Consider the following 10,853-nt stretch of genomic DNA (forward strand, 5'->3'; position numbering starts at 1 on the left):
TGGAGTTCCTGAAGCGTGGATTGCTGGATAACTTATTAGGATTAGTATTCCAATTTTTTTAATATAACTTTTTGCTTTTAAAAACTGGTTGACTTAGAGCTGACTTAGAGTTTGTGACTCTAATTTTTGAGTTTATTACTAGAGGTTTTTGAGTTGTTGTGGTGATTCCAAATTAAAACTTCCAAATGTAAGCTTATCACAATCACATTTTATGATTTTACCACATGCTGGAGTTGATTTTTTGTTAAAATTATTGTAAATTTCTTTTATATCGTGTTATTGAAATATCTCATCTACAGTTTTGGCGTCATTTTGATCCATATTTTTTAAAGAACTAGTAGTATGCCAAAAGAATGCTATTGCAATATTAATAAATCCAAATATGCAAATATGGCCCAATGTTCCCCTGGGAACGCAATGGAATGAAGAAGAAGAAGAAATGCAAATAAAATATATTTATATATGTATATCGAAATTCTTTCAAAAGTTTTTATTTTATTCCCATACCTTTATACTGATATATTAAAACAATTACCTTGTATCAATAATGCATTGAAGCGAATTTCTTTATAGAAAATAATATAATTTGCGTTATATAAATTGAATTCGCATTTACTAACAAAGAAAATGATTATCACTAGAATAAAATAACTGGATTATAAGTCGTAATTGGCATAGACGCATTTATGCACGCAGTTTCCTAAAATCGTGCGCCAAAAGACAAGATCTGACATGAATGCGCAACAGGATCCTTGTTTCCAAACATCAACAGATCATTTTCAAGAGGGTAGATTTCAGATAAACATTTAAAAACAAGTAACACGCTTTGTTCTGTATCCTTTTTTGCTTGAGTTGCGCTTTTTATACATGTATGAAAAATGGAAAGAATTTTCTTACAATAGATGGTAAACTCAAAGACATGAAAAGCCTTAGGATAAGTTGACAAGGGTCAATTATGTAGCTCAATTAAATTGTATTCATAAACAAATTAACAATTATGTTTAATATATAAAAAAAATTACAAAGAATGTAGGAAATAATTGAATTGGAAACATATGTATAAGTAGAACCCTAAGGATATGCAACTGTTACTGATGTAAGGACACTTGTATTACATGTTTCTGCTAAAATTCGTATTGAGATCCTTTAGGAAGATTTATATATACGAAAAAATAAGTAAACACTTTATTTCTAATTTGATATAAATGCAGCGCAATAAGTCCCGGTTTCTTTGATTTTTTATTTTAAATAAATATTTACCTACCATACTATGCTTTAATTAACAATTTCGCTATTAATTGTGATAAATTCATTTCACTATTATAGTGTTGTTTAATTAATTAAAATATGTTAAAATGTTTGCTTAACTCATTTACAAACATTTATGAAAGAATCCTTTGAGTTTGAACCCTATTTTATGGTGTGAATCTAAAGGCGTAAAAAGTACTTCTTATCACAGCTACGCTCTGTACAATATTTGAGTTGATCACTTCACTTCATGTCTTTAAAACGCATCTATGTTTCTTTTACGGTTTTTGAAAGAAAACCTTCAAATTTACACATTTATATGAAAAAAAAGCGCGTGTGGCATTTATAGTTTGGGGATGAGATACTCTTACGCAGCTGCGTTTTTATAACTTTTATGTGTATTTGATTTTCTTCTACGATAAGGTACCAAGCAACAGTTTCAATACAAAATAAAAAAATTAGCTTTAATTTGATTTATAATAGCAAACAGCATTTTATATGTTGTAAAAATTTAATTCAATCTATTTATCTAGAAAAAAAGATAAAAATATATTATTTAGATGTTAGGTAGGTTCTCGTCAACCTTCTGTGCATAAATATTACTTGCGTTCGTCGTCAAAGAACCACTAAGGGCCAGTTGTGCTTTTAGAAGCTTCAGATTAATAAGAGTTTACCCCCTGAGCTAGATTTCTGAATTTAACTATTGATCTTATTCTGGAAATAAGCCACCATATCTTTGCCCGGGACAAAATAAGAACGTACTATCGTTCACTGACTTCATAAAACGTAGGTACTTCCATCAAAGCAAACGTTATAACTGTCCTATATTGGATGAAAACTTAACATTCTTAAAAAGAAATGTATAAATACATTTTCAGCAAAATGCCGAAAAATTGCTTATTGAGGTACATGGAACTTATCTAATGGCCTGCCACTGCAACCAACCAAGAACATGATTTTCAACTAAAGTGGTAGTTCATAGTTTGTTCCGTAAATGTTTCTCATTAACTACCGGAAACTTTAAAATATGAAAGGTTTGCCGATTGATCATCTTCACAATTAGTAATATTGTAAGAAGTACCTATTACGAAATCAATGAGTTTTATTGCTGTTATATTGTTTAACACTTCAATTCAAGTATGAGCTCCTGCAAAAAGCTCAAGCAAAGATTCTAAAAATGATAACTGGTGCACCCTGGTATATCAGAAATGAAAACATACATTACGATTTGGCAGTTCTGATGGTTAAAGTCGAATTCGAGAGAATAAGTCAGAAACATGTTTCAAATCTTGAAAACCATGTGAATCCGCTGGCTAGATCTCTTGCGAATATAAATAATTTCTCTAAACTGAAACGGAATGATAGACCCGCCATCCTGTTTTCTTAAAGATCTTCCTGAATAATTCAACTAATACGACGGAATATCTAGTAAATAAGCCCTGTGTTATTCAGAGGCCCCTTAAAATAGTTTACAAATCATTAAATATTTCATTATATATACAATAATTTGTAACTTAATGTTATGAGTCTTTAAGATTCTAAAACTTATTGTTAGGCTTTCATTTAAACCGTCTGAATGAAGACAAAACATATTTTTGAATAGAAAAAAAAGTACGAGTTTTAACGCATTCAAAGCAACCACAAATTGTATGGTGCATATGAATTTAAATACGCTCTCAAAATACACTTTCACAAATATATGTAAAATAACACTGCATACAATTTTAAACAATTTCATTAAATGTATTATTTCTTATATCTTATTAATCATTTTTAAATATTTTCAGTTAAACTGATTTTGTTTACGTTCTTTGCAAAAGCAAAACAATTACAGCTGATAAATATATTCTGGACTGACCATCTGCTTTCATAGTTTTCTTTAACAAAAATTTATTCAAAATTTTCTGTTTTATCAATAAAAAAGTTCAGTTAAAATGTAATATAAATAAAATTTAAAATACAATTATTATAATTTTATTAATAAATTATAACAAAAAACTCTACACACAAACATATTCCTGCGATAAAGAGCAGTTTTTAAATAATAACATTCTCAAAGCATATGGTCACCCTAAAATTCGCATATGTTTTTCCTATTTGTCTCTTTAACAGCAGTTTTGCTCACGTACTTTATAGAATTCACGTGTTTTATTTCAACATGCCGGTTTAATTGTTGTAAAATAATACAATTAATAAATAAAATTAAGTGTAAAGTGATATATTAATTCATGTAGATAATTGCTTTTATTATTTTATGTTCAAAATGTTTCGCAAATTGCCTATGATTGTGATATTAGGCTCCACCGGTACGGGAAAGACAAAATTGTCAATTGAATTGGCAGAACGATACTGTGGTGAAATTATAAGTGCAGATTCAATGCAGGTGAAAAACGAAAAAATCAGTCATTTTAAATAATAACCAATTAAATAATTAATAACAACTTTTTAATATTAAATTACGCAGTATTAAAAATTATTTGAATAATATTTTAAATATGAAAACAACAAACTACAAAACAGAAACAAATAACAAGTCAAATATACGTTTCAAACATAAACATTAGTTAAAATCTGTTTTGTTTTTTAAGAATGTTAACTTTTATTTCGTGCGTTATTTTTTAGTATAATTCTATACGTATTTCGGCAAATTCGCTTTTGCCTTCATCAGGAGGATTCCTAATATTAGGAATTCTCCTGATGAAGGCAAAAGCGAATTTGCCGAAATACGTATAGAATTATACTAAAAAATAACGCACGAAATAAAAGTTAACATTCTTAAAAAACAAAACAGATTTTAATAAAAATTTCGACGTAACAACTCAAAAAATTAATAACAAAAAATAAAACATTAGTTTTTATAAAACTTAACAAAAATCAACTAATGATAAATAAAACTATTAAATAATATTTAATATTATAATGTTTGTTATATAGAAACTTTATTGCTTGTTTCTATTTAACGCTATAAAAAAGGCTCGTCTAAAGTGCGCATATAAACCAAAATTTTTTGTGAAATAAAGTTAGAAATGCTCGAATTTACGCGAAACACGATTCATTTAATAAAATGTATCAAGTTTGTAATTTTATTATAATTATTTAAATTGTTAATCAGCGAAATCCGAACAAAAGATCAGTATAAACTTTTTTTCCAAACAAGTTGAACAAGTTTCCGTGCTTTCGATTTAGTTTCAGGTTAATTTCTGGCATTTATGCTAATTTCTCTATCAATAAAATATTTACATATATTTACATATGTATTTCTCTGCATTTTAGTCATTGTTTCTATGGTTGATTTGAGGTAACAGGTATGACATCGTTAACAGGTGCTATCCGGTATCTTTTTGACCATCTCAGTATTCAATTTTTGATGCTAATTTTATTTCATTAGAAATTTCTGTTGCTGTCTAGTAGTTTCTTTAGTTTGTAACTGAACTTTTTCTCTTTAAATAAAGTTCACGAAAGTTACAATAAATTAAAGGCTTGAATTTAATAGTTTATGTATATATATTTAAGCTAATTAATTAATTGATCTTAATGATTGGTTGAAAGAATATGACTATATTACTTTAAGAGTAGAACCGAATAATCCTATAGAAACAATACTAGTCCTTAGCTTGCAGTAATATCTACTAGAACTTTTTGCTTCTACATATATCTCATCCAGCAACTCTCATTTATGAATGTGAGTCACTTCTTTCGATAAAAAGTTTCAAAACTTTATATGTTATTATTTTTCACATGAAATAATATGCAAAAAATATAAAAACGTTATAACTTTCAAATAAATGAATATAAAGAATTAACATATCTTACAATATTAAACTATATTTTTGTAATATGTCTTTAAACATAAAACTATATTTTTGTGATAATTTAAATGTAGTTGTAAATGTAGTTTTAGATATTTAAATCATTTTTTTATTGACTTACCCTATATACCCACGTCAAATTTCAATATATGCAAAAAATTTGAGCGATTCTGCGTCATTTACAGTTACACTTATCACTGCCGTTTGTAATTTTGAATTTCATGTTCAAAAAAAGTAACGTACAATGTAGTTTATATGTTAGAAAATATTATTGAACACCAAATTACTTTTGTTTTTATATTTTCTAACAGAATTTGAATAAATTGAACAAAATCTTAACGAATATTTTATTCTCAACTCGCTGCAATTGATAATTGTGGCGAATTTGACAATGGTACGCCATTTTTGTAATATCACTGTAAAATACTTTTTACAAAGTCTCAATTATTTAAAACAACTAATAATTTTATATATACCACACTTAAATTATAATCACTTTCGCAGAGAATAAAAAATTTATAAAGATATAAAAATTTAAATGTTTTTCTGCTTTTAATTACTAATTCCATTGCAACAACTCACGTTAACCGCCATCTTTTTATTGATGTCATATAAAGACTGGCAATCATTTCTTTGTTTTACTTTCCTTTGCCTTCGTTTGTTAATTATTTTGACAAATCAGGCAGTGTAAGGACAATGCCACATGCAAAATAAAAACCACAAAGCGCAAATGTTTGCGGATCTTCTCAGACTTCCCATTACAAAAGTTTATTAGCTCAGCTTTGCTGCAACTTTGTTTTGTCATATATTTTTATATGCACTATTTAAAGCGAATTGATTATAACTATAAGAAAGCAATATATGAGTTTAAAACCGTGATGGTATAAACATAAACATATATATGTTTATTTTTTTGTTTATGTTTTAGGGTGTCTAAAATTATTTTATTCAAATCGATATTTTGGTTTAAATGGCATTGCCACTTCAGCAAAAATTCAGATCCTATTATACATTGTCAATAAGCAAGCAACAAGTGCGTTTGCGTGACAGGATATATGGTAGGTACATTGACATAAAGAAAATTGAAAACTAGTAAAAATAGTGCACAATATAACTTATTTTTGTATTTTTAAATTCATAAATTGCTATTCAATTATATTTTTTTCCTTCCATGGTAAATTTTCAAATAACACTAAACATATTTATGTTTAGGATGCCAATCAGGATAAAAATATGTTTTTTTAATGCGTTTAAAAAGTATATAGTACTGATTTAATCACCATTGACTTTTACTTTCCTAAAAATAATATAATTTTGATTAAATTTTTTTATGTAGTTGCTGTGGTTCTTTCATTTTCGTTGATAGTGCTATATAATTGTTATGACCTACGTACATATTCTTTAAAAAGGATATATTAGACTTGTTAAAATAATAGTAATATAATTGAAGAGATTTCGAACTTTTTTATTTTGAATTTTGACAAAAGATAGAAACCGATTCATTATACTACGTATTTCTCCCATAAAATATTGCCAAAAATACTGAGTTAAAATGTTTAAAAACGATCATAGTACTATAAGTAAAGTTAAATGTACTGGATGCAAGCCCTACATTAACCAATTAATCTTTACTGATACTAGATACAAAAAGATCTCCATCTTTGAAGTAAGTATCATGAAGAATATAGACGGTTTTGTGATTATAAGGATGAGATGTCTCCTATAACAGTAATAATACACTGCTACATTAAAGTAAAGATTATAAAGAATGTCCATATTTTTTGCGTTCTCGAATTCCATATTTGAGACGTCTTCCTGCTTGTAAAGCCCCCAAGCATTTTAAGTATATTTGTGGTAACGCAGGCCGTAAACATAAGCTATTTCTAATTATAATATATTTATAATATTATATTGCAATTTATAAATAATTATGGGCAGTATAGGTTTGTTTGTATGCAAAAGTGCAAGCAAATGATTTTATACTAATACTATGCCTATGATATTCCTTAAATAATATTTATTTCTTATTTATACTATACTTAACTAATCAATACCCATTTTATATGTACAATTTTGGGTACATTTTCAAAAACTCTTGATTTTATAGTTATTTGGGGTAATTAAACAAGTTTTGTCTGTCATCCCTATTGAATGGACAAAATTTGGCAGAATATTCGCTTAAGAGATTTTCTACTGTATAGAAGTATTATATAAATATGTTGTATAATAACTTTATGGGCACACGAAATGTTTATGAATTTATAATTAATGTTTGACGAGATATTTATTTTTTTGTTGCGAAATAATTTATGCAAATTAGTTTCACAAAAATTTGCTAATTCAATTTCTAATAAATTTCGTGTATGAAATGTTCCTAATTCTATTGATTAAACTAGTTTAAATATTTTTATTGTATTTCCTGGTTTGCTGAATAAGAAATTTAACTAATTATATTAGAAAATTTATAACCTAATGAAATCATAAATATATGAAATGACAAATTTTTAGGTGTATATGGATATGATTCTATAGAGTTTTAATTGGTTTTAGCATTCGTTATTCCATATATTATACGAGTATATACATGGTAAATAAAAATTGCTTTAACTAGTCACTGTTAAAGTTTACATTACTAATAAATATTTGAAGGTTTTCTTTATTTAGCTGCGCCTTACTGAGTGTGCAGTTTTTTACAGATTGCACATGAATAACTTTTCACACCTGAAAGTAAGAACCGGAAACAATAAATTTTTATTGCAGTTTTCTTAATAATTATTTTTCTAACAGCCTACTAGAATTTATTTGTTAAACTAAGTTTTCTAACAACATTTCTTTCTCTGTAGGTATATGCTAATTTGGATATTGCAACTGCTAAAGCTACTAAAGAGGAACAATCACGTGCTAAACATCACTTATTAGATGTGGCCACACCAGCAGAGCCGTACACCGTAACGCATTTCCGCAATGCAGCCTTGCCAATTGTATCCTTTTTATATCAAAGTATGCTAAGTGTTTTTAGATACCCATTGTTTCTTGAGGGTTAATGGTAAACGTTTCTTTTATAAACGTATTATTAAATAATAGGGCAATTTACATTATAATTATTTTAAATACTTACATTTAACCTTATATTTTATATGAAATGATTATTTTTAGCGATGAATTGTGTTGATAAAGATCCTGACTTTCCAATTTATTTGACAAACACTTGAGAATATCTTGGAAATTTTTTTGTGACAAAAAAAATATTTAATATTCTTATTTAAAGAAAAATTAATTACTTTATGTCTTAAAATATCAGTAGGCAGTGTCAAAAAGTCTCAGAAATTATTTCGAAAATGATTGACTTCTTTATGTGTCATATCCGCAGACACATGTCACGTCTTATGAAATGATATATTAAATTAATGCTTATTTTATATGCTTGAAATAGCACTGTCTTAAAGTTATAATAATTTGTGAGCTAGCTAATTGGTCATTTAAATATAAATAAAAAAAACTGTTATTTATTATTTATATTTAAAATAAATTGTTTCATTAAGATATTTTCCGATATTTCGATTATCTCCGATAGTCATCTTCAGGGAAGATCTTCCAAACAAAAAATTTGTGAAAAAGAACTTAATTGAAGTTTAGAACAGAATGGACATGAATAGGCGAAGAGTTTGGTGATTAAATAAAAATTGGAGAAATTTAATAATCTACCTATCGTTTAAAATCCTTTTCTTTGTACTATTGTTATTATTATATATTTGTTTATTATTATTTATTTATTTATTATTATTTATTTATCTATTATTATTTGTTTTTTTTTTTATTATTTATTTATTATTATTTATTTATTATTATTTATTTATTTATTATTAATTATTTATTTGTTATTATTTTTTAATTAATATGTATTTATTTGTTATTAATTATTTATTTATTATTATTAATTTATTTATTATTATTTATTTGTTTATTATTATTTATATATTTATTGTAATTCATTTATTTATAATTATTTATTTATTTAATAATATATATTTGTTTATTATTATATATTTTTTTATTATATATTAATTTTACAGTTTAAGAATAAGGAACTGGACTACTAGTTCCTTCGCCGTTCTTAAGTTTATTTGTTTATGAATATATATACCTATATAAAAAAAATCATTGCAAAATGTGTCTTATATTTTATATATACATTTTGATATAAATAAAATTATTGACATTAAAGTTGTCATTATTGCAAATTTGATTCATTACATCTCAGTTGAAAGATAACTTTTCGTTGGTTGGTTGCAGTGGCAGGCTTTTAGATAACTTTCATGTACCTCAATTAGCGATTTTTCCGCCGTTTTGCAACCACATTCCTCGCAAGAACGCTACTATAGAAGAGTAAAAACTAAATCCGTCCCGCCGAACTTAGATAGATTAATAGGTCTTTGGTCTGCACCGACGAATAGTCTGATATACTATCAAAGAAGTATCTTCCTTAGAACCTATATATTCTGGACGCCAAGATAACTTATATTTGCTTTAAATAATTTTCAACTTATATAGTTTCTCCATTTGTTTTAACAAAAAGCCAAGTTTTGATAAGTTTTGTTGACTTCTTCAAATAAAAAATGTATTTTTTAAATTTCTTAAAAATTGTTTGAAATATTTTCCGAATTTTTATCGCTGTCCTATTTTCTTTTGGCGCCAATAACTGCATAAAATTATTTAGTACTATATAAATATTTATAAAAATATTATGAAATCAAAGTTCTATTCAATTTATATTAAAAGTTTATATAAATTTTTATTTAAAACAGAAAAAAAAAATATTTTTTTTAATAGCGCAAAAATTTTTCTGTAACATTTTGGGACGTAAAAATAATTTTTGGTTAATAATAAAATGTTTGGGTTATCATACGACGACCAAATTGTAGTAGGCGTTACAAAATTTTGTATCTTGTGGTTTAGTTGTTAGAGATTAAGTGCTGTTGAGATGTTGGTGTGCTAGACATAAACTATATAGTTTTTCTATATAAAACACGAGTTCATTGTACTTTTATTATTTCTTCAATTACGCATACAAACCATGTTAAGTTTATATTAAAAAATTAAGACATATTGGTTTGCATTTTGCAAACTTTTGCAGACTTATACAAATATATCTAATGAATAAATATTTAATCAGCAGATAAATCAATATTTAAAACTTTTTAAAATTTTGTGCAAGCACCGAAGTGTCTATAAGTGACAGCGGAAACATTATGATTGACAAACAGTTTAATGCATTACAAAGGATTGCTTTTCCATACCAAAACCACTCGTCTTACCATCAAATCCATTGCAAAGAAATGAATAAAAACTGATTGACAGTTTCAAACAATCAGCAAAAAGATAAGATTTATGTGAATGTAGATACATTCATTCGTAAAAGTATTAAGAAGCAATAAATAATAAAAATTGAATTTGCATATTTGAGTACGAGTATGTTTAAATTATGATATGTAGTCGCATATATATACAATATAAATTTGACTTAAATGAAAGGATATTTTATTTACCTTAATGAAATAATTTTCGTATTTAGTTACTTGAACCTTAAAAATTCAATTCTTTAATGAACTTAAAATTAAAATTAACAATTCTAATTACTTACTTAATTATTTAATAACTTAAAATTAAAAATTCTAATTACTTATTTATAAATTAAGGGACCTCAAGATTAATCCGATCAAAAAATACATAAAGGATAGAGCCCCGAAATTATTTACGAAAACTGACAGTCTTACCAACACCGCATTATTGAATCTC

The 10,853-nt window shown here is 26.1% G+C and overlaps 1 protein-coding gene across 1 annotated transcript; it reads left to right on the forward strand.

The window, feature by feature from the left end:
- The first annotated feature begins 3,388 nt into the window (after window positions 1-3,388).
- Window positions 3,389-8,137, forward strand: LOC119667861 (tRNA dimethylallyltransferase-like). The gene is made up of 2 exons (XM_038077199.1): window positions 3,389-3,631; window positions 7,901-8,137. Exons 1-2 carry the CDS (start codon window positions 3,503-3,505, stop codon window positions 8,099-8,101), a joined length of 330 nt encoding a protein of 109 aa, XP_037933127.1. The 5' UTR covers window positions 3,389-3,502; the 3' UTR covers window positions 8,102-8,137.
- Window positions 8,138-10,853: the final 2,716 nt, after the last annotated feature.

The sequence above is a fragment of the Teleopsis dalmanni genome, chromosome 1 (assembly GCF_002237135.1).
Source record: "Teleopsis dalmanni isolate 2A chromosome 1, ASM223713v2, whole genome shotgun sequence".
NCBI classification, from domain to species: domain Eukaryota; kingdom Metazoa; phylum Arthropoda; class Insecta; order Diptera; family Diopsidae; genus Teleopsis; species Teleopsis dalmanni.

Excerpts from the sequence above, each read along its gene's own strand:
- LOC119667861 (XM_038077199.1), top strand. The coding sequence starts at position 3,503 with ATGTTCAAAATGTTTCGCAAATTGCCTATGATTGTGATATTAGGCTCC. Across the intron at positions 3,632-7,900 it reads TAAGTGCAGATTCAATGCAG|GTATATGCTAATTTGGATAT; the intron begins GTGAAAAACGAA and ends CTTTCTCTGTAG.